This window comes from Mastigoproctus giganteus, chromosome 7 (genome assembly GCF_048544385.1).
Source record: "Mastigoproctus giganteus isolate SK-2022 chromosome 7, ASM4854438v1, whole genome shotgun sequence".
Taxonomy (NCBI): domain Eukaryota; kingdom Metazoa; phylum Arthropoda; class Arachnida; order Uropygi; family Thelyphonidae; genus Mastigoproctus; species Mastigoproctus giganteus.
The window spans coordinates 142,588,882-142,615,049 of NC_143581.1; the positions used below are offsets into that span (position 1 = coordinate 142,588,882).

Consider the following 26,168-nt stretch of genomic DNA (forward strand, 5'->3'; position numbering starts at 1 on the left):
AAGGTGTGCTGGTCAGATGAGTCACGTTATTTACTCCACACCGTGGACGGTCATGTATGGATTTGGCGTCAACAACATAAGGCTCTTGATCCATCATGTATGGTATCAAAAGTGCAAGCCGGTGGAGGTGGTTGTATGGTGTGGGGCATGTTTCACTGGCAGGAACTTGGACCCCTGGTGCATGTGGAACAATGCATCATTGGTCTCCGCTATCATTGACTGCTTATTGACTGTGTACACACGTCTATGTTACACTTTTCCCCAATGGCAACGGTGTCTTCCAAGATGACAATGCACCAAGCCATCAGCCACTTGTTGTGCAGGAATGGTTTGAGAAACACAGTTCTGACTTCCAGCATATCCCCCATATCAATCCCATAGAGCACTTGTGGGACACTATGGAAAGGCATATCAGGCATCTGGATACACCAATCACCTCCATACCTGCATTACTGACCGCATTACACACAGCTTGGTTGGCCATACCTCCTTAATGCTTCCGACATCTTGTTGAATCAATGCCACGTCGCATAGCTGCTGCTGAGGGCAAGAGGGAAACCTACGAAGTATTAGGTAGGTGGTGATAATTCAGTGATCACTCAGTGTATATGCAGTTCTTTGTGCATTACACGAGTACATAACTATCACTGTCATAATCATAGTTATGGATAACTTGTGTAATCTAAATTTGTAATATTGCTATTTATATCGCCTTATGGTTATGGCATTTTTTATTCATTTATTAAAAGCTTTTTTCGCTCTATAAGGTGGCATATATATTAAAAAAGATAATCAGATATACATTTTAACACAAATGATATTTTGCTTTATGCATATCAATAGCAGACTGCGGCTTGGAAAGTCAACATACACATTCATTTCTCCAGTGAAAGTGGCTTCTGTTATTTATTCAAACTACATGGCATAAACAGAGAATAAAATTAAACCAAAATTTTTATATGAATTAGGAAAATGAACTAGTGATTGAAAAATTGCACATCTGTAATAAAATAAAATTATTAAATCTGTCAACTAAAAGCTCTCAAAACTGAAAGCAGCTATATTATTATTTTTGACTGATGGAGAACTTTTGATAACATATGGACTTAGATAACTGCAATCATAAAATTAAAATAACTTACAATTCAGCAAAGTTTAAACAAAGATATATTACAAAACTAGTACTTCAAAAACCTAACTTATTTTAATTTTTACCCTCAATATTTTATATCCAAAATAGAATGTAATAGTACAGTTAAACAGAATATAAAAATTCACTCATTCCTATCTACCACTTGCATAGTCAAGGAACTCTCATACAAAATCATGCTGTCTAGTGTTTCAAGGACGTTTCTGCACCTGGTATAGAATAAAGTAAAGTATAAAACAATGTTCTAATATCACTACACTTCTTTTTAAGTAACTAACTTAATATAATATAAAAAGATTTATTTTTTAAACAGGACAATGACAGAACAAAAACATCTTATTTGTTTGGCCCATGGTCTCCACTGTATAGCAGAACAAGGAATTTAAAGACGTTGACAAGCTGATATCACTGACTAAAAAGGTCTTCCTTAAGGTGCCCACAAGAGCACAGCTCTCTTAAAAGAAATACACCCTGATCTTCCACCGTCCCCCAGAGCCAGTAATCACAAGATGGGGGACCTGGCTCAACACTGTCGTATTATGGCCAACATTTTACAGCAATCAAGGAGGTTAGTTATCGTTTTAAATAAAACTTAAACACATGGTATTTATAGCCATGAATAATTTTATTTTTATTTACAGGTAATTGACAACTTGGAACCCGAAGAAGCTAAATCCATATCTGAATCACAGGAAATTTTTGCTGAGGAGAAGGTATCCCACGATGTTGCTTATATTGACAGTAATTTCTCTTCCCTATCTTTCTCAATTACTAAACTGGAGGTGAAAGATATGCCTCTAATTAAAGCTATAGAGATTGTTCGAAAACCAGAGGACAAGATGAAAAAGTTCCGGGGGAGATCGGAGAGAAAATTGTTAATAAACTAGATGCAGTTTTCGCTAGAAACCCGGCTTATCCCACCATATGCAAAATTTCCCAAGTTTTAGAGGATAGGGCCGTTGAGGGACTTCCTCTAGCTCCCGATGTGATTAAGGTGTTTAATTTTGCCCCAATGACATCCTGTGATGTTGAGAGGTCCTTGTCTGCTCACAAGTGAATATTAGCAGATGATAGAAGGAGATTAACTCCAAAACATTGAGTGGATACAGGTATTGCAATGCTATGGAAAGTACTTAGCAACTTAAGTGTTAGTAGCCTAGTACCTCAGCCTATACATTTTGGCTTTTGTATGTTTAAAAAATTTTATTTTAATGTTTATACTTAAAAAAAAAACCTTGCAAATTGTGATATTTACATTATATTACTTGTTAGAAATTTGTAAAACAAGTCATTGTACAACTTTAAAAGAATAAATAAAGTAAATATTATCATTTATATGGTATGTAAATGTAAATTATTTTGTCGTATTTAAGGTCATATTTGGTTAAATTTAATGACATATTTTCATTGTGTTTTGACATTTTTAAGGTCATAAAAATCCGAATCTTAGTAATGAGAGAATCTCGATTACAGTGCAATGTGACTGTAACTACCAGTAGGAAAATAAGCGTATATGGGCTTGCCTGATGTAGTTATTATTATTATTAGCTATGTGGTGCAAGGAAGCCTGAGGCTTATGCTGCACCAGCCAAGAGAGAGAGAGAGAGTACGAGTAGAAGGGAATCATCAAGAAAGAGAAGAATGATGATATCCAGCTCAGGGCCCTGCGTGTGCCCAGCCCAAACTCACCAGATGTGAGCCCCTCGGGTATGGCAGAAAAGGTGGGATAGCAGTATCAATGGACTAATAACAAAAAAGTTTCTACCATATGTTGACGAGCCTGGCAAAGGTGTGCCTGCTTGGTTCAATTCAAATCTGCAATCCACATTCTTTATTACTGAACCTGGCTCGATTTTTTGCTAAACTAAAAGCCTTGGGGGTCAGTGAGCACATAATGTGCATTTGTGGGACATGAGAGGACTGGGAACACGTCTTGTTTAATTGCCATGAGCATCAAGACCTGAGAAAAGATGATGTACTGAAAGCAACACCCCTCTTTACCTATATTCTTAACAAATTTCCATTATTCCTAGTTCTTATATAATGGTCTCAGAAACACTTTTCTTGAAAAGCAAATGGCCTACTGATGGCATTTTGTCCGTCTTTCTAATCCATTGAACTTTTACCCTGCCATCTCGTTCGAACACTTAAGATGTACAATCGTGGTGGCCCCCACCAAGATTGTGCATTCTCTTATTTTATCCCCCCTGATAAAACAAGAGATTATATTCAAATGTACTTAATTTTTGTGTTATTTTATTTTATTTCGCTTGACTATTTGAAAATATTTTGGATTTAGAGCTCTACCTTCTCATTTTTCAAGGGGCAGTTGCCATTGATTGTGTTAACGCAGCAGTTCCCAAACCGTGCGCCACGGGATATTTTAAATTTTGAGGAAAACAGAGTCATACTTGACATCTGTCAGACAACTTGAAAATTGCTAGCTCGAGATAGTCCACAGTTTCAACATTACTTATTAAATTGTTTAGACCTAACTACTTAATAAACGGAACTGTTAGGTATTTCTTTTGGCCTAAGGGTGCCATGAAAAAATTACTGAGACACTAAGGGCAACGTGAACCAAGAAAGTTTCTGCTTTCTTGGTGGATTGGCTATAAGTATTTTGTGGCATATTAACATCATAAACTTTAGTACAGTAATACCCCGAAGTTACGCGATAGGTGGGTCCGACGAAAATCGCGTAAGTCGGGGTAAAACTTTGCATATAAATACATATAAATTTTGCTTAATTGGGACCAAGGACTAACAAAAACACTAGTTTAGAAGAAAAATATTAATAAAATTGCAGTTCTTTATACATATTAATACAAAATATATATTAAAAAAATAAATGACTTACTTAAAAAAGTTATTTCGATGTCGATGGCTTCATAAAATCTAACAAATTCGTCTGACGACACAGCGCCTTCTTTTTTTCACGCAGAATTTCTTCGTAGCAAGCTAATAATTTTTTTATTCCTTGCTTTGTAACTGTAACGCGTTCTTCGTTGGAGTCTATGTTTTCTAAAATTTTTAAGCCCTTTTCAATTGAGCTGAGACCTTCTGTCAAGTTTGCAATTGTCATGTGCTTTTCTGGTGGAACTGGGTCTGAAGTGTCGGATTCAGTTACGTTTTGCTCACACATCTCTATGAGCTCATTCATTGTCAGCTCCTGACTATGTGAATCCAACAGCTCGTTGACATCACCACCATCGACTTCCAAATCTAATTGCCTGGCAAGATTAACAACTTCTTCTATCACATGAGCGACATGATCAGTTTCTGGCGTTGTTTTCGTCTCGTTTTTGAAAAAAAATGGACAAAGTTTCTTCCAGACACCATTCAATGTTTTTTTGTGAATTTCATTCCAAGATTCTCCAATGATTCTTACGGCATCTAAAACATTGAATTGTTTCCAAAAGTCTTTAACAGACATATCACTATTTTGTCTCATAGCTTCATTCAGACGTGCAAACGAACGCCTCGTGTAGTGGGCCTTGAATGTTTTGATGACTCCCTGGTCCATCGGTTGAAGCAAGCTGGTTGTGTTTGGAGGCAAAAACACAACTTTCACACGTGGGTCGAAATTAATTAGGGTGGCAGGAGGGTGACCGGGTGCATTGTCAATAAGAAGCATCACTTTAAATGGAATCTGTTTAGATTTGCAATAACGTTCGACTTCTGGTATGAAGTGATGACCAAACCAGTCCTCAAAAACGGAAGCTGTCACCCAAGCTTTATGATTTGACTTCCAAATCACTGGTAAACTAATTTTAGATATGTTTTTTAAAACTCTTGGGTTTTCGGAGCGATAAATTAAGAGAGGTTTTAACTTGCAGTCACCAGCTGCATTCCCGCCAAGCATCACTGTCAATCGGTCTTTGGAAACCTTAAAGCCTGGAAAGCTTTTTTCTTCACGCGTGATAAAAGTTCTTTTAGGCATCTTCTTCCAGAACAGGCCAGTCTCATCCACGTTAAATACGGTTTCACTGCTATAGCCACCTTCTTCTATCATAGCCTTGAGTGTCTCAGGAAAAGAAGACGCAGCTTCTTTATCGGCACTTGCTGCCTCTCCACTCTCCGCGATACTGTGCCAGTTACAGCGAGTTTTAAATCGGTTGAACCAACCGTTACTAGCTACAAAGTTTTCATCTTTGCCCGCCTCCCCAGCTTCTTCTTTCAACCTCTCAAAAATCAGCTTAGCTTGATAGCACACAGTGTTCTGATCGACTGGACAATTCTTCACTTTTACTTGATTATCACACCATAATTTCAGCATTCTTTCCATCTCAGCAATAATACCATGACGTTTACGAATTATGCTTGAGTTCAAGGATTGAGCATTTTTCACCGCTTCGAGAATTCTTTCTTTATCTTTTATGATTGTTCTTACTGTGGATTCCGGTAGCTCAAACTTCTTTGCCAATTCACAAATTTTCATTCTGCTATCAAAATCCTTGATAATGTTAAGTTTACATTCCAAAGATATCGTTTTCCTTTTCCTACTAGGTGCAGGAGAATCAGATTTACTTCGTTTGAACGACATAGTTTTTTAAGGGTTTAGAAAACTTTCGTCGATCGTAGAATCGTATGTAATTGTGCACGTAGAGTTCGCACGAAACACGTCCAATGCGTATCACAGCAAGTGAAACACTGAGGGTCGTTTTTCATATGCCATCGATACAGTCAGTCCTCGTATAGAACGATAGTGTTAATTGTGTTCCTATAAACCCTCGTGCAATAAACAACAGGCCCTATGGGAAAAATCGGGTTAGGTGCCGACCACCCAAGATTGAACACACATTTTATTGCTTTTCTTTTTCTCTCTGAGTGTGCAGTGTCGTTACCAGGACGCTTCCTTTTCACACCTTTACTCGTTTTTAGGGAATAAAGCACCCTTGATACGCATAAACAAAGCTGCGCGCATGTAGCAACTGAATAAACAACACCATAAAGGCAGAGATACACTATTAACACCTCACATATCTAGGGGGTTACTACCATAAAACAATAAAAATCCAGTTGTGTTTCTGCTAGTGGAATCTGTTATAAACTGGTAGTAAACTCGATCTAATTGCATACCGATAGCTGGAATTGTGTTGGTTTTTACGTTATTATGGTGAAATGTGTTTCCCCTTCACTGATATAAAAAACATAAAAGCAGCAAAGTTGAATTTTGTTCATCTTTCGCTCTCACTCTCCGCCGTCCCACCGTATATCGATAACATATGAAAACGACCTTGAAGATAGTGGGCGGCAGCGTTGCCAAACGAAAAAATCAAGAACCGCGTAACTCCGAGTTCGCGTAAGTCGGGGTATTACTGTATAGTGGTTACAGAGTTTGTCTTGCCTCTTTTATTTGTAAACGGTTTTATATATATATATATATATATATATATCACACGTTATATGAGGTTCAGGTTTCATACAAAATGTAGGATTGTGTTCCGTAGTGTTTTTTAATTATAAAAACAACAATGACATTCAACAAATCTTATTTTATTCATTCAAGAATTCGTGTAACTAACTATTTAACAAATACATAGCATAAAATTATAAAAATTAGGAATTGTACATAAATTTCATTGCACATAATGCATAAATTTCAAAATTAAAGAAATGGTTATTTTAATCACTGTCTTCAGAAAAAATATTTCTTAGATATTCTTTATTTATGAGTGGCCAGATGTTGTTATCACTTGAAATCTCTTCGACATCATTTGTATAATTCTCACTGGGTACTTCGGCTGGTTTTCTTATCAAAATGTCGGTAATAAGATCTTGCTTACCACTATGCTGCAATTTTTTATTAAGTTCATAATAGGGAGCTAAACAACTGTCCAATTGTCTTTTGAATTTTTCCGAGCACTCTGTTGAGAGATCATTATCCGTAAAATAGCTTCCTAACTTTTGTGCCAAATTTAATCCTTCTGCTAATTTCTTTAGACTAAACTCTTTAATGGACTCAGAATCTTCAGTGGAACTTTCCTCACCATATGTATTTGGTTTGCCGTCTTCTATTACTTGAACCAATTCCTCCTCATTTAAATCTGTTTCTTCATCAATTAATTCACGAATTTCATTTTCAACCATATCGGAAAATCCCTCACCACCATAAACACGTACTAAGTTTGTTATACGACTTAGTTCAGCATCCACAGGAGGTACAAAATTTTGATTAAGGACGACACCAGGCCATATATTTTTCCAGCAACCTTTCAGTGTAGAGGGTTTTAACTCCTTTACACATAGAGAAATAATTTTTACACAATTAAATATTGAAAACTCTTTCCACACTTGAAGCAGTGTCATGGTTGGATTAGATTCCATTTTTCCCAAAATTAATTCTAATGTTTGACGAATATAATAGGCTTTAAATGTTGAAATTATATAAAAAGGGGTTGAATAAGTGACGTTGTATTAGGCGGAAAATAAATTATTTTAATATTCAGATGGGTTAAATTTTTTGAGTGCCGTGGCATGTTATCTAAAATTAGTAAAATTTTAAAGTCGATATACTTTTTCTTTGTGTATCTTTCTATATCAGGCACAAAACAGTTAAAAAACCAATTTTCAAATATGCTAGCTGTAAGCCATGCCTTTTTGTTGGCTCTCCAATAAACAGGGAGGGTGGACTTGTCAATCGCTTTCATATCACAAGGATTTAAAGATCAGTTAATTAACATTGGTTTTGTCATGTAATCACCTGACGCATTACTACAAAACATTAGAGTAATTCTGTCTTTAGAAACTTTGAATCCAGGAGCTGTTTTCTCATTTTTCGATATATAAATGCATTGTGACATTTTTTTTCAGTTTAACCCAAATTCGTCTGTATCGAATATCTGGTCTGCACTATATCCACCTTCTTCAATGATTTTTAAAAGTTCTTCTGGGAATTTTCGGGCAGCATCTATGTCTGCTAATGCTCCTTGGAGCTGAAGATTATGCAAATAAAATCACTTTTTAAAATTTTTTAACCAGCCCTTACTGGCACAAAATTCATGCTGAGAGCTTTCTTCTGAAAAATCTTGTTCAAGTTCCTTTAAATATTGATAAATTTTGAGAGCTTTTTGTTTAATAAGGTTTCCACTCAAAGGCATTTTCTTGTGAGTGCAATCTTCAATCCAAACCATTAAAGATTTCTCCATTTTTTCCATTAAAATATCACATACACGAGCAACGCGCTTTGCACTTATCTCTGATATAACACTATCTCTGATTTTCTGCTCATTTTGTTTGATTGTACGAATTGTTGATCCATTTAAATTCAAAATCCTTACACAACAACTCCTTGTTTTTCTCCATTTTTCAACTGATCCAAGATTTTAATTTTTTCTTCGAGAGAAATAATTAAAATCTTTTTTATGTTTTTATGTGCATTATGTTTTTAATGCACTTTCCTGGCAGAAACACTTCATACGTTAAACAGCTGACCCTACACAAAAGAAATTGTATGTGCATGCCAAGGTGTATTCCCCAAATAAATTCACTATTTATAACTACTTACACAACAACTCTCTATAATGTAAAAAATTGGCACTACACAAAAAAATATTATTAATGTGACTGAAGCATAACTGCACGCCTATCTAGATCATCCTGTACTACTTCTTTAACCAGGGACTCTATTATTAATAATGAAGTTACTAGTTATTAATAATTACCATCTTCATTAAGTTCCTAGCCAAATCTGGGCATTTTCTTTTCTTAGGCATTGGTAATGGTGCCATTGTTATGATATCCTTTGATTTATTAGAGGGTTTAACTCACATGCCCACATTTTCCAGCAAAAGGAGGGGTATAATTCTATACCCCTCCTTTTGCTGAACTTAGTTTAAATATTGAAAGCTTTGTTGAACTACCAATTCTTGTTGTTTCAATCCATCTCTTGATGTGGAAGTTGATAGCTTAAATAAATTTAAGGCTGAGCTGGATAAGCATTTGGAGTGAGTAGATGAGTGAAATGGGAGGGTTTCTTTTTTTTTTGTTTGTTTGTTTTTGGCTGATGCTGCATAAGCTTGCTTTCTTACATCGTATGCCTAAGCTAATGCTAATGCCCTCTGGACTCCTTCAATCCAGATATTGCAGAAACTACTGATGTACTTAGTAAAACCATAAGTATAAGGATGAAAATTTGAACACACTTTATTGCACAAAAATGTCCTCAGATTCTAAGCTTGACCCACAGGACTTAAACCTATTGTTAAAACAAAGTCCTCTCCAGTTCATTCAGAGGAGGAAGACAGTAGGCCTACCCTTACTTCAAGCAAAGCTAAGAGAATAGATTGTTATATCTAGGAAAGAATCCCCTATGGCCTATACCAAAATAACCTTCCCAGAAAACTAACAAAAGATAAAGTTAATACTCCCAAGGAAAATGGAGAGACTTTCTAAGCAGCTTGTTCTGCCCTGGAAAAAAATCATAAATACATGACTGTAACTTTAAAAACTCATGATAGACCAAACAGGTAGAATCACTGCTGTAGCTAGAAGGCAGATCATTGAATTCTGGACCTGTTCCCAAAAAGAATCAATCTGTGGCCACTAACACAGTCAGAGGCCATGATTACAAAGAATGTAAAAATATGCAGGAGGCCAAGTGTGCCAATTATAAGACTGCTGGGCTGACCTTTAATCACTCAGTTAGGAACCCAAAGTGTCCTACCTTCATTAAGGCAGTAAACCAGAAAAAACAGAAAACTGATTATGAATAGTCACCATAATCACAATATTGACCAGAACTTGAAGTTCCTACAGTTTAATGCCCAGAGAGCCTGCGCAGTTGCAGATCAGATCAAAATTATAAAAGAAGGGAAAAAATAGCCTGTCCAAGAGCCCTACACCCATGGGGTAGGTTTTAGGGATATCCTAGATCATACAGGATTATTGAGGCTACCCTGGATACCACATTGGGTTCCCCTGATAATAAGAAATACAAGCCTAACAGTAATTAAGTCAGTAATTTATAATCCCTAACAGCAGCCTGTACACAAATTACTTCCTACCTAGGAAGCTTTCATATAATATAATTATACTGAAAACCTGGCCAAGACATTGGACCAAACTTACATTACTTACAAACAACTCTATCCATCCTGTCTGGCAGGAAAATCCTGGCCTCCATAGATGCAAACTGCAGGTCCCCAATATCATGCAGTTACTCATCTGATAGACTATATCCAATAGATCAGACAGTGCAGGCATGACTTAAGAGGACTTAATAGTTACTTCACCAGTCAGAGTCCTAAACCAGCCACACAATCCTGTGGCTGGTTTAGTGGTGTGGACTATGCCTAAATTAGACACAGTCCACACCACTGATACCATAACAGGATGCCAACATGGGATGAAACAGTCAATAACATCCTTGACTCTGTTCCTGAATGATGACTAAACTCTCACTTCTGAACAAAGAAATGTCTGTAATGAGAATGGGGCATATGTATCTACTGATACAGAACCCCCTTTCACAACAGAAGAGCTAACTAATGCACTCAGCAGAACCAAGGAAAAGAAATGCCCTGATCGTGACTTAATCAAACCAGAAATGATAAAAATTCTTTCCAAAAAACAGTTTCAGCACCTGCTCCATTTGCATAATAATTATCTAAGCAAATGAATATTTCCCATCACATGAAAACTGATAAACCTAAGATTAATTCTGAAGAATCCAGAGAAAAAAACCTCTGAATGACCCAAAAGCATACAGCACAACCCAATAGCCTTGTTACCAATTTTGGGCAAGGTATTGGAAAGGCTAATCCTGCACTGCCCAGAAACACACTACATGAATGCAAACCTTCAATTGGACAAAAGATTGGGCTTCAAACCTGGACATTCAGCTGAGGATGTAATGAACACACTATTCAGTTGCAGAGTAATTTCTGTAAACAACAGTCTCGTCAGTGAGTGTATTACATTTAGGTTTCATTGCTGCATTAGCAACTAAGGCTATAACGTACCAAAACCAAGTCATGGAAAACACTGCAGTGACCTATAAAGTTAGTTGTCAAATGGTATAATGATTAAAGTATACCAGCAGTATAAAATATTCATTTTTAAATAATTAAAAATGGCTGACATGGTCCTTGTCAGATAAAATTTGACTGAGTGTATAAGGCTCGGTCAGGTAATTAAGGAACCCTAAAATAAAAAACACATTTATGTCTGTAACGTGGACACACATATATATGCCAAATGGTTAAAACATTTTAACAATTCTCACACATAGGAGAGTCATCTGTCCTATACAGAGACAAGCAAGAACAGCTTCCTCCCTATGGTTCCTGCACAGACCCTACTGCCAGTGTTGGATTACAGGCTTTATCTAATTTTTTGTGCCTGGCCAAAACTGTTGCCACTGGGAGAATAATTTCGAGTATCACATGTCTATAGTCTGTATAGGGGACTAACAGGCTACAACTGTTCTGAGATTGTGAAGATCTGGCTGCAGCATCTGCCAGATCACCAGACGTCAAACCTAGATTCAAAAAAAAGAGTATAACTTCTGCTGGACTCTGGACAGGACTGGATGAAGATTATATCTAATCACTGATAGAGCCTGTAATGTACTTAAGGAATCTGTGCATACCATACACCTTTGATAGTTATTACTTGTAATGTGGTTCAAGGCTAGCTCTATAGCATGCAACTCTACAGTGTATATACTGCATTCATGGGGAATTTCTTCAGATAGGGTACTGTCTTGAAAGACAGCAGCAGATCCCACGGATGACTGATTTCAAACCATCAGTGAAGGTAGGCAGGAAATCTAAGCAAGCAGATTGATGGGAAGTATAGAGTTGTAAATAGACAGAAGGTGAAATGCTGGCTTTAGAGTAGAGAATAGAGAGGTGGAACGTGAGCATGCCAGAGTGAAAGGGGGTGACTGGGCAACATTAACATTGTCTACCATGATATTAAGCTGTCTGAGCAGCTCTTGGACAGGAATACCAAAGGGATGGTTGGCAGTCTGATGAGTGTGATATAGAATTTTCCATAGTGGCTCCAAATCAGATGTCCACGTAGGTCATCTGATTTGGAGGCAGGGATTTCATTTTAAAAGCATATTTTAGCAACAGTTGTATTCACTGAAGCAATAGAGGTGGTTCAGTTTCTTCGACACAAAAACTCTTCCAGGTGATGTTGAAATGCTCCAGTAGCAATGTGGATGACTTGGTGGTGAACTGGGTCTAGCTATCATAGTAGGCTGTTTCTTGCAGATGCATGCACTTGGGTCTAATTTAGATCAGACCAGTGCATGATAGAGGCAGATTAACTACATCAGTCTGCTTTTTAATTATTAGATGAGACAGCATGATGGTTCAGTCCTTTTGTGCAACTGGCCCACTGATGAACATGGGGAAGAAATGCCATACAAGCTACTGGAATGATTGTTTGTCCAAGTTTTATTTATGGTTATGGTGAAAGTATCATTTGTGACAAAAGTGGACTCAGACAGTATTCTCAGATGAGACCCTGAAACCATTAGCCATTGCCCAACAGTTGATGTGGTCACTGATGTGCTGTTGTTGTCTTTCAATAACCCTCTTGTCATGCGGAAAATACGCCGGATTCCTAAGATGATAGTGTAGAACCTAGGCTGTGGGCATTAAAACTCAGTGATTCTACCTGGAGGACCAGCAGTATCACTGAGAAGTCCCCTCACCAAATACAAGTGCCCATGTCAATGCTTTTAGATAGCCAAGAATGCCAAATGTTATCTGCAGTCAAGGTCAGAGTGACAGATGTCAAAATGCTAACTCACTAATCTCCTTTCCACATGAAGGTGCTATACTACGTTGTCACATAATTTACCAGTAAACTACACAAAGTGAGTTAATTTTATATTAAGTGCTATAGAGCAGTAGTTATTCAGGATCACTGGATCCTTTCCTGGCTTTGGAAAAGCCAAAACAATCCCCATCCACCAGGAATCTGGAAATTTATCCTTTAATAAATATTCAATTGTACAAATATAGAGTGATCTCTGGCTGTTAATGACAGATATTTTAGAATATCATGGTGGATCTTGTCAGGTCCTCCTGAACTAGATGTATAAAGGATAAATATCTGGTTATATGGTTCAAGACCTTGGAAGAAAAATTAAGCTCCAGTTTTTCTTCTCTTTCTTTGAGAGCAAGAAAATCTGGTAGACAGTAATTTCTTGTTGAAATCTCCATAAAGGTCTCTTCCAAAGCATCAGCAATTGAGTTGGCTCTGCAGCCGTTGAGCTATTATGCCCTAAGATCAATATATGATATGAAAGATATCACTCATTTTTTTCAATTTTATCCTACACAACTTTAGAACTAGTTGACTGGATAACAGATGAGGCATATTCATGATATGCTCTGCTTCATCTGCTGACTTACACATTTTATATATCACACTCCAGCATGAGACTTCAGAAAGCTGTAAGATTTGCAGTATTGGAGTAATGTTATAATCATGCATGTGTTCAACCACAACTATTTATATTAGCACTAGCCCTATTGGCGTAGTGCTAATATAAATAGGAGATTGTATCCATTAAAGAAGAGGATATAAATAGGAGGTTGCATCCATTAAAATCTTCCTGAGGGTCATCGATTCCACCCAGTAGACAATCAGAAAATCTCAACTGCCGGACAAGTTTTGATCACTTCCAGGTTGCTAGTGCAAGAGATCTGTTGACTTGGGTGTGGTTTCTTACAAGGATAGAAACTCCACTGTTGGAGAGTTTATCCTCTAATCTATCTTTACAGAAGATGATGTAGTTCCTGATATTGCAGATTACAAGTTGATTTTAAATATATCTCCTCCAAACAGAGACAGAACAGTTTGTACTTATTACACTAATAGCCTTAACATCATCCAAATTGTAGTAGAGAGGCTATGGAAATTCCTTTGAGTGAATTTTTCCATCATTTAGACATAGTGTACTCTTCCGTTATCTGGGGTGGGGTGGGGGGGGGGCTTTTTTTAAATCCCACATAGCTTTATCTTTCTTGGAAAAGATAAAATAGATGGCCTGTGTTTTAAAAGAGAAAGTCATTATACTGATCTCCACTAACATTTCCAGGACTGATTCGTCAATAGCCTCTTATTTATACATTCATTTCATTCCTAAGAAATGGGTATTACTTTTGATAGTTTCCCTTTCTTATTCTGCCTTGATTGAGCTAAAGTTTTAGGGAGTACTGATATAGCAGTAGCAATGGCTTTGTCTTTTTTACCTAGCTTTTGTGGGCTCAAATTGTGCTTGTGCAAATGACTCTGGTGGTGACATGCTTATATCCATCAGCATTCCAGCAAAAACACATTCCCATAACCTTCTGAGCATATGAGGGTTCAAAAATATTAATTAGTTGTACAAGCTCCTTGGTTTCTCGATACAGAATATTTAGTTTTGTTTTGTATTTACTTTTGTTGTTGCCATCTCAAAAATACACAAGAATATGCAGGATGCCCCCTCCATACTATATACATTAGCTTTTGAAACTATGCAGATTTTACTTTCATGGTATAGAACCACACCATGCACAAACTGGTGATCCATGGAATTTCATTTGTGATGACTATTTCTGCCACTTGAAACATCTTAATGATGTTTGGAATATAGGTCTGTACTGGACAGTTTTAGTAACCTGCTTTAATATATGTAGGAGGACTTGACGTGTTAAAAATAAGAATAGTAGTACTGGTGGGTACTACAATTCAATCACATTGTACTGATAATGTTTTGAAGCTGTTGGAACCTGATCTGTTAACTCAATACTCATCTCATTTTAAGAAACATGAAAGATCCCAGTCTTTTTTAACACAATGTGATGTGGTGAGCTGAGCATTTTATGAAGCATTACCATTATAGCAGTCCCAAATTTGAGATGTACAATAGTTGTTCTAGATGCTTAGGAGAGGATTCCATGAGAATATCCCCCAAATAACTACTTGAGTGACCCAGTCTCAGTCACAAACTGGGTCTTGGGGAAGCCCAACCCCAATCTTTCTGGAAAAAGGTGACATTTTCACAGTAGCCTTATCACTAGTGGAGTGATAAAGCTATTGGGGAAATGTCACCTTCTGAGATAAAAAAAAATAAGAACTACGGTGTCAAGTTAAGCTGCTATCTGTTCTTAGCCATTTTGCTGAAATATTTTCAGTGTCAACTTCAATGAAACTGAGTTTAGCCCTCATACAGGAACCAGAAAGAGAGAAACGTGAATTACTCACATGACCTGTCAGCATTTCTGATTATGAAATTTGTTTTCCTGCTGTGCTGGTGCAATAATTGTACTACCATCTACTTGCATTTCATATAAACAATCTAAAAACGTAAATCAATGTTTATTGATGTTTATATTCTATTGTTAATGCCAGACATTTTTTTTTTTTTTACATGCAAGCACTGCAAACATCTGTGTTTCTGATTATGAAATTTGTTTTCCAGCTTTACTGGCCCAATTACTGTACTGACATCTATTTATGCTTCATATAAACAATCTGAAAAACCAAATTTATATTATTCATTTTTTAATATGATACAATCACCCCCCCATCTAAAAGTTCAATGTTTGCATTTCCAATTGGTTTTCCTAATGTGCTGGTTCATTTGCTGCATTGTTTTCTGTTTATACTTCATATTCACTGATAGGGTTCGAGAGTAGCCTGTGCGGCCGCAGCTATTTTGCAGCTCCTGGAGAAGAGAAGTTTTTTCTGATTTATTTTCTGTTTTATTAGCTTAAATTGGCATATTTACTTATTTTCTAGAGTAGTTTTATATTCCTAGTTACGATACTTAGTATAAAGTTTAACTTGATAGAGATTTTGTGGGTATTACTTAGTATCGGTAACAGTATCAAATCTACGTGTTACAAATTGCAGCTCCGTTGAACGAGATGTTTTTAACCGTATTTAGCCGATTTATTAACCAATTGTTATATCCAATTATTATCTATAAGTAGCTATAGACCTAGTCAGGATCCTTAGTTTATTCTACACTGAGACAGCGAGATTTGGAAGTTAATCAATACTTAAGGGTCCGTAGAAGTACCGTTCGTAATTACCACCATTGTAACACAATACAGCATATCCGGAATTCGATAGCATTAGCTTTGTATAGTATAGTGCATAATATAATATTGTCAATTAATCAGTAAATCTATTAATCTTGTTAAACTTCATTGTCAATTAAATTGTACTTTTAACTATATATATATAACGACTTAGAGTACAAACGTAACAAATAATTAATACATAACTTGATACGGAAGTTATATAAAGGGAACTCGTAGATAACACTCGATACTGAAAAATAAATATAGCGTTATAACTGTGTTAGGATACAAGTTTAAGGTTTTAATTTTGTTCTGAAAATATAATTTTATTGTCATTAAATCGAAACCATGACTCAGACTAGAGCAGCAAAGCAAAAGGCTCAAGCTAATGGGAGTGCTGTGGCTCAGGGGAGAACTGAGGGGGGCAGTTGCCCTCTGAATCACAGCCTTTTAAGATGCACTGTTTGCTTAGTGTTTGCGGAGCAATCGGGTACGGGACATGATACTGCCATGGGGGATGTCTTTGTGTGTGCACGATGCAAGGAGAGCAAGGAAATTAGGCGACAACTCAGCGTTGTTATGGGCCTATATGAGACGTTGAAGGACAGGGTGGATGCCCTCGAAGGAAATAAATTGAGGGGCCTATCAAGCTCTCAGCTGCACACATCAACGCCAGGGCTTGCATTTGGTCATCTTGCAACACAGAGGCAGCCCCCAAGGCAGAATGTGCTGGTCCCACAGGAACTAGTAGTTGTTGGTGACTCTATTGTCAGGGAAATGGGGAACATGCTTTGTAAAAAGGATAGGTGGAACAGGACCAGAGGTATGTCTGCCAGGGGCAAACGTTGATGACGTTGTAGAGCGGATATCATCTTTTAAGGGCACAAAAGGTGATATAGTTGTACACGTTGGCACTAATGATATTAAGAGTAGGAGACCAGCGGAATTACTTAACAAGTACAGGTCATTGTTGAAAAAAAGCCGTGAAGTAGGACTGAATTTGAAAGTGTCTGCAATTCTGCCTAGACACGATAGAAGGGAGTATATGATGAGAGCCTTGTCGATCAATTCGGCCCTGGAATGATTGTGCAAGACTCAAGGGGTAGAATTTTTTTCAGCCTGGACTGTACTTGTTAACAGGAGAGATTGCTTCTACAGGGATGGGATACACTTAAATAGAAAGGGTGCAAGAATATTTGCTGATGCTATCGAGGCAGTGTTAGGTGGGTCGGAAAACTGCTAGACTAATAGATTAACAGTAGCCACTGGCAGAGCTGAAAGAGATTCTTGCACTGCTTCTATTGGAATGAGCACAAGCCTGAAAAACAAGATGCAGGATATTTCAGAGACTGCTGGAAGTCATTGCGGTACAAGTAAACACATGGGTTGTGTCAGGGTAGGTAAGAATAGAAACAGGTGCATGTATACTTGCGTGTACACCAATGCTAGGAGTTTAGTAAATAAATTTGATGAATTTGAGGTATTGCTCAAAACATCAAAGGCAGATATTGTTGGGATATCAGAGACGTGGTGTCACACAGATATAAGGAATGCAGAACTGGAATTTGGGGAGTACAACGTCTACAGAAAGGATAGACAGGATAGGAAGGGAGGAGGGATTATGCTATTAGTTAAGAAACACATAAAATCCAAGGAAGTGAAGCCAATCGACATCGATAGACAGGGCAGTGTCGAATCAGTTTGGTTTGACATAAGCATAGGTAAATCAAAATTGAGAGTAGGAGAGTGCTATAGGCCTAATGACTCTGATGAGTATAATAAGATACTGTACAGGGAAATAGAATGGGCCAGTAAATCAGAGAATCTTATAATGGGGGATTTTAATTTCCCAGATATTGACTGGAATTTGTGGGTTGGTCACTCACACACTAGCAAGGCTTTTGTAGATTTATTGGATGATTGTTTTCTACACCAGCATATTCAGGAGGCAACTAGAGGGAGTAATACTCTTGATCTGATTATCAGTAGTGATTCTTCATGCATTAAGAATCTGCAGATAAAGGAACCACTAGGTGGCAGTGATGACAGTGTGCTGAAGTGGGATTTACTCAAGGAGGTAACTACCATCAGAGGTAAAGGAAAGGGTTTTTGCTTTCGTAAAGGCGACTATGATGGTCTGAGACAATATTTAAATTCTATACAGTGGGACCAACTGATGATGTTACCAACAGCAAATTCAAAATGGGAAGCATTCAAGGAACTAATCTTGGAAGCTACCAGGCTTTACATACCAACCAAGAAATATTGTTCAAGGTTCAGGCCTAAATGGTTGTCAGATGAACTAATGAGACATATGGCAGAGAAGAAAAATGCATGGGATACATACAAATTAATTAAGCCTATGATAGATATAAGTTGGTCTGTAACCAAGTCACAAAGGAGATTAGGCAGGCAAAGGCAGATTATGAAAAATCCTTGGCAAAGGATGCAAAGAAAAACAGAAAAGAGTTCTTTACCTATTTAAACTCAAGAAAGAAAGGGATGAATCAGATTGGTCCACTGGATGTTGATGGTTCAACAGTTGAGGATCCTGCTCAGGTGGCTAACAATCTAAACGAGTATTTTCATCTATATTCACACATGAGGAGTTATTCAGGAAGGGGAATGTCGTAGGTGAAGTAAACATTGGAAGTGAGCTAGATGATTTTCTAATAACTGAGAGGAAAGTGGAGGAGAAATTGTTGAGGATAAACATAAAAAAGGTACCCAGGGTGGATGGGATCTATCCAGTTATATTAAAGGAGGCAGCAAAGGAAGTAAGCAAACCCCTAGCCATAATTATGAGAGCTTCTTTGGACTCAGGGGAGGTACCCATAGATTGGAGATGTGCAAATGTAACCCCAATTCACAGAGGAGGATGGATCAAAGGCTGACACAAGTAATTATAGACCTGTTAGTTTAACTTCGGTTCCAGGAAAATTAATGGAGGCACTGGTTAAAGAAGCACTGCAGGATCATCTAGACAAGAATTCAGTTATAGCTCAGACACAGCATGGTTTTGTTAAGGGCAGGTCTTGTCTGACCAATTTGATTGGATACTATGATGTAGTCACAAAAGAACTGGATGCAGGGAATAACTTTGATATTATATATTTGGATCTTAGAAAGGCTTTTGATACTGTTGCGCATGGAAGACTGCTGCACAAATTGGAGCAGTGTGGCATTGGAGGCAAATTGCTGCTATGGATAAAGGGTTGGTTGAGTGGCAGAAGACAGAGAGTGGTAATCAATGGACACTGCTCAACGTGGACTAATGTTATTAGTGGAGTTCCTCAGGGTTCAGTGTGGGGTCCATGGATGTTTTCTGTATTTATAAATGATACTGATGATGGTATATCAAGCTTAATGTCCAAGTTTGCAGACGATACAAAGGTTGGCAGGGTTGTTAAGGACACTACTGATACTATGCTGCTGCAACAGGATCTGGAAAGGTTGAGCAGATGGGCTGAGAGGTGGCAAATGAAGTTTAACATTGACAAATGTAAAGTACTAGATATGGGAAACAGTAACCCCAGATCAACGTGTCAACTCTGTGGTACTACGCTGACAGTGGTAGAGAATGAAAAGGACTTGGGGGTAACTGTGCAGGCAGATATGAAGTTCTCTGAGCAGTGCAGACGAGCTGCAAGAGTAGCTCATGGTGTCTTGTCAATGATATACAGGAATTTTTCTAGCAGGGATAGGGATGTGATTATTCCCTTGTATAAGGCAATGGTCAGGCCACACCTTGAGTACTGTATACAGGTCTGGAGGCCTCATTTCAAGAAGGATGTAGAGCTGCTGGAACAAAGGGTTGCTCTTACGAAGAAAGGCTTAAATTTTGCAAATTCCAAGTCTGGAGACTAGGCATAGGCGAGGTGATCTGATAGAGGTGTATAAGGCTTTGAATGGCTTGAGCATGCTCAATGCCGATGGGATTCTTCCTTTTGCTCAGAATAATCACCTGAGAGGGCATAAATTCTAATTGAGGAAGGACGGATGTCGGATAGATGTGCGGAAATTTGCCTTTAGCCAGCGGGAAGTTGGTTTGTGGAATAGACTTCCATCACTTGTTGTTGAAGTTAATAGCCTAAACAAATTTAAGGCTCAGCTGGACAGGTATTTTGAACGAACGGAGGGGTGAAATGGGAGAGGGGTTGTGGTTTTTTTTTTTTTTTTTTGGCTGATGCTGAATAAGCTTGCTTTCTTGCATCATATGCCTCTAGTAATGCTAATGCTAATATAAATAATCTGAATTTATAAATCGATGTTTATATTCAATTGTTAACAGCAGGCAGTGTTGGATTTTTTTTTTTTTTTTTGTTCTCTTCAAGTCTAACATCACAATCAGTGCAACTCTCAGTGTTTCCAATTATAAAATTTGTTTTCCCACTATACTGCCATCCACTTCATATAAATTTTATAACATTACATTTCAACTAGTCATTTTTTTGATCGTTAGGACTGGACTATATAGGGCAGACAGTGAAAATAATACTGGACTGCAAAGGAGTAAAGCTCTACACCCACTGTGGAGCCCACTCACTAACTAGCAAGTACTGTGTACACACAGGTGGGATGTCAGCCAGAGTTACCTTATATATTAGCATTAGCATAGACACATGATGCAAGAAAGCAAGCTTATATAGTATCAGCCAAAAAAAAAAAAAAAAACCCTTATTTCATCCATCCACTCACTCCAAATGTTTGTCAAGTTCTGCCTTGAATCTATTTAAGCTATCAACTTCTACGACAGATGGAAGTTTGTTCCACCAATCAACCTTAAATTTCTGCACATCTATCCTACAACCGTCTTTCCTAAATTTGAATTTATGCCCTCTCAGGCGATTATTCTGAGCAAGAGGAAGAATCTCATCAGCATTGAGCATGCTCAAACCATTCAAGACTTTATATACCTCAATCAGATCAACTCGCAGGTGCCTAGTCTCCAGACACTATAATTTGCAAAACTTAAGCCTTTCTTCGTAAGAGCAACCCTTTGTTCCATTCACTAATCTTATTGCCCTTCTCTGTACTTGTTCCAACAGCTCTACACCTTTCTTAAAATGAGGCCTCCAAACCTGTATACAATACTCAAGGTTTGGTCGGACCATTGCCTTATACAAGGGGATAATCACCTCCTTATCCCTGCTAGAAAAATTCCTGTATATTTTGACAAGACAACATGAACTACTCTTGCAGACCGCCTGCACTGCTCAGAAAACTTCATATCTGCCTGCACAATTACCCCCAGGTCATTTACATTCTCTGCCACTATCAGTGTGGTACCACAGAGTTGATACGATACTCTAGTATTACTTCTTCCCATATGTAGTGCTTTACATTTGTCAATGTTAAACTTCATTTGCCACCTCTCAGCTCATCTGCTCAACTTTTCTATATCCTGTTGCAGCAGTGTTCTGTCATTAACAACCCTGCCAACCTTCGTATCATCTGCAAACTTGGACATTAAGCCTGATATGCCATCATCAATATCATTTATAAATACAGAAAACAACAATGGACCCAACACTGAACCCTGATGGACTCCACTGATAACATTAGTCCACGAAGAGCAGTGTCCATTGATTACCACTCTCTGTCTTCTCCCACTCGGTCATCCCTTTATCCATAGCAGCAATTTGCCTCCAATGCTACAACTGCTACAATTTGTGCAGCAGTCTTCCATGTGCAGCAGCATCAAAGGCTTTTCTAAGATCCAAATATATGATTATCAAAGTTATTTTTTGCATCCAGTTTCTTTGTGACTACATCATAGTATCCAATCAAATTAGCATTACCTAGGTCAACCACCAGATATTTACCTTGTCCCAGGACCAAAAGGAAGGACACCTATTGGAGTACGGTTTACCCTAGCAAGCAGACATACCAGCCAAAAGCCTTCAGTAATTTGGACTGTGGGATTGAAGCAACTAAAAATTAATATAGAAAAAGAAATACTAATTACTGCAAAACAAATGTAGAAAATACATTTGTTTTGCAGTAATTAATACTACAATTAGGGTTATGCTAGGCAAAGTGCTATTTTGCTACCTGAATACTAAGGTACACCAATATTCAAAATAAAATCATAAAAATAAGACAAAGCAATGCTTGCCCTCACAGTACAAACACTACTCCAACACCAAGGAGACACACCCACACATCCACAAAAGCATGAATGCCACTCATAAAATAAATAGAATTAAATAAAGACTCACAAGCACTGCCTATGCATATCAACTCCATTTTTTTCTGTAATAATTAGTTTATTATATTACAATCACATTTGCAAAAAGAATATATATATATATATATATATTAATTTAAAACTATATTTATTTATTTAAAACAGATTGTTACGCTAAAGAGCTTGACAATCTGTTAACCTACAAGAAAGAGGAAACAAGCAGCAATATTATCAGCACGAGACTGGTTGCAATGAATAAAAGGTTAAAACTAAACTACTCTAATACTAAATTTTCGTATGTACATTGGATCCCTAAATTTCATAAGTTCCGTGTTGCATTTAGGTTTAGAAATCTTTGTTGAAAACTGTATTGGAAAATGTGGGGGAAACTAAAATTATTTTAAATAATAACATAGTCTTGGATTATCTGAATACCTATTCTATGGAAATTAGACATATTGGAACTTATGACTTTAAAAATCTTTTTCACAAGTATATCTCATGACAACCTAAAAAAGGTATTCAGTGAATGTTATAATACATATAATAGGGTTATATCTATTATGTGATAATCTAATAGACTTAGCATTAGCATTAGTAGAGGCATATGATGCAAGAAAGCAAGCTTATTCAGCATCAGCCAAAAAAAAAAAAAAAAAAAAAAAAAAACAACCACTACTCCCATTTCACCCCTCAATTCGTTCGAAATACCTGTCCAGCTGAGCCTTAAATTTGTTTAGGCTATCAACTTCAACAACAAGCGATGGAAGTCTATTCCACAAACCAACTGCCCGCTGGCTAAAGGCGAATTTCCGCACATCTATCCGACATCCGTCCTTCCTCAATTTGAATTTATGCCCTCTCAGGTGATTATTCTGAGCAAGAGGAAGAATCCCATCGGCATTGAGCATGCTCAAGCCATTCAAAGCCTTGTACACCTCTATCAGATCACCTCGGCGATGCCTAGTCTCCAGGCTCTGTAATTTGCAAAACTTAAGCCTTTCTTCGTAAGAGCAACCCTTTGTTCCATTCACTAATCTTGTTGCCCTTCTCTGTACTCGTTCCATCAGCTCTACATCCTTCTTGAAATGAGGCCTCCAGACCTGTATACAGTACTCAAGGTGTGGCCTGACCAATGCCTTATACAAGGGAATAATCACATCCCTGTCCCTGCTAGAAAAATTCCTCTATATCATTGACAAGACACCATGAGCTACCCTTGCAGCTCGTCTGCACTGCTCAGAGAACTTCATATCTGCCTGCACAATTACCCCCAGGTCCTTTTCATTCTCTACCACTGTCAGCGTAGTACCACAGAGTTGATACGTTGATCTGGGGTTACTGTTTCCCATATCTAGTACTTTACATTTGTCAATGTTAAACTTCATTTGCCACCTCTCAGCCCATCTGCTCAACCTTTCCAGATCCTGTTGCAGCAGCATAGTATCAGTAGTGTCCTTAACAACCCTGCCAACCTTTGTATCGTCTGCAAACTTGGACATTAAGCCTGATACACCATCATCAATATCATTTATAAATACAGAAAACAACAATGGACCCAACACTGAACCCTGAGGAACTCCACTAATAACATTAGTCCACGTTGAGCAGTGTCCATTGATTACCACTCTCTGTCTTCTGCCACTCAACCATCCCTTTATCCATAGCAGCAATTTGCCTCGAATGCCACACTTCTCCAATTTGTGCAGCAGTCTTCCATGCGCAACAGTATCAAAAGCCTTTCTAAGATCCAAATATATAATATCAAAGTTATTCCCTGCATCCAGTTCTTTTGTGACTACATCATAGTATCCAATCAAATTGGTCAGACAAGACCTGCCCTTAACAAACCCATGCTGTGTCTGAGCTATAACTGAATTCTTGTCCAGATGATCCTGCAGTGCTTCTTTAACCAGTTCCTCCATTAATTTTCCTGGAACCGAAGTTAAACTAACAGGTCTATAATTACTTGTGTCAGCCTTTGATCCTCCTTTGTGAATTGGGGTTACATTTGCACATCTCCAGTCCATGGGTACCTCCCCTGAGTCCAAAGAAGCTCTCATAATTATGGCTAGGGGTTTGCTTACTTCCTTTGCTGCCTCCTTTAATATAACTGGATAGATCCCATCCACCCCGGGTGCCTTTTTTATGTTTATCCTCAACAATTTCTCCTCCACTTTCCTCTCAGTTATTAGAAAATCATCTAGCTCACTGCCAATGTTTACTTCACCTACGACATTCCCCTTCCTGAATAACTCCTCATGTGTGAATGTAGATGCAAAATACTTGTTTAGATTGTTAGCCACCTGAGCTGGATCCTCAACTGTTGAACCATCAACATCCAGTGGACCAATCTGATTCATCCCTTTCCTTCTTGAGTTTAAATAGGTAAAGAACTCTTTTCTGTTTTTCTTTGCATCCTTTGCCAAGGATTTCTCATAATCTGCCTTTGCCTGCCTAATCTCCTTTGTGACTTGGTTACAGACCAACTTATATCTATCATAGGCTTCCACGTCACCCATTAATTTGTATGTATCCCATGCATTTTTCTTCTCTGCCATATGTCTCATTAGTTCATCTGACAACCATTTAGGCCTGAACCTTGAACAATATTTCTTGGTTGGTATGTAAAGCCTGGTAGCTTCCAAGATTAGTTCCTTGAATGCTTCCCATTTTGAATTTGCTGTTGGTAACATCATCAGTTGGTCCCACTGTATAGAATTTAAATACTGTCTCAGACCATCATAGTCGCCTTTACGAAAGCAAAAACCCTTCCCTTTACCTCTGATGGTAGTTACCTCCTTGAGTAAATCCCACTTCAGCACACTGTGATCACTGCCACCCAGTGGTTCATTTATCTGCAGATTCCTAATGCATGAAGAATCACTACTGATAATCAGATCAAGAGTATTGCTCCCTCTTGTTGCCTCACGAACATGCTGGTGTAGAAAACAATCATCCAATAAATCCACAAAAGCCTTGCTAGTGTGTGAGTGACCAACCCACAAATTCCAGTCAATATCTGGGAAATTAAAATCCCCCATTATAAGACTCTCTGATTTACTGGCCCATTCTATTTCCCTGTACAGTGTCTTATTATACTCATCAGAGTCATTAGGCCTATAGCACACTCCTACTCTCAATTTTGATTTACCTATGCTTATGTCACACCAAACTGACTCAACACTGCACTGTCCAGCGATGTCAACTGGCTTCACTTCCTTGGATTTTATGTGTTTTTTAACTAATAGCATAACCCCTCCTCCCTTCCTATCCTGTCTATCCTTTCTGTAGACGTTGTACTCCCCAAATTCCAGTTCTGCATTCCTTATATCTGTGTGACACCACGTCTCTGATATCCCAACAATATCTGCCTTTGATGTTTTGAGTAATACCTCAAATTCATCAAATTTATTTACTAAACTCCTAGCATTAGTGTACACGCAAGTATACATGCACCTGTTTCTATTCTTAGCTACCCTAACACAACCCATGTGTTTACTTGTACCGCAATGACTTCCAGCAGTCTCTGAAATATCCTGCATCTTGTTTTTCAGGCTTCTGCTCATTCCAATAGAAGCAGTGCAAGAATCTCTTTCACCTCTGCCAGTGGCTACTGTTAATCCATTAGTCTTTGTCTCCCCCCAAGCTAGCAGTTTTCCGACCCACCTAACACTGCCTCGATAGCATCAGCAAATATTCTTGCACCCTTTCTATTTAAGTGTATCCCATCCCTGTAGAAGCAATATCTCCTGTTAACAAGTACAGTCCAGGCTGAAAAAAATTC

At 37.9% G+C, this 26,168-nt stretch overlaps 1 protein-coding gene across 2 annotated transcripts in view; it reads right to left on the reverse strand.

Moving 5' to 3' along the window:
• Nucleotides 1-1,120: 1,120 nt before the first annotated feature.
• The window catches only part of LOC150083238 (uncharacterized), a 193,022-nt gene continuing 167,974 nt past the window's right edge, over nt 1,121-26,168 (reverse strand). For both annotated transcript variants that reach the window (XM_090377927.1, XM_090377926.1), the window contains one exon: nt 1,121-1,359. In XM_090377927.1, the coding sequence (XP_090234053.1) occupies nt 1,275-1,359 (85 nt within the window). In that variant the 3' untranslated portion in view covers nt 1,121-1,274. The remainder of the gene's footprint in view (nt 1,360-26,168) is intronic.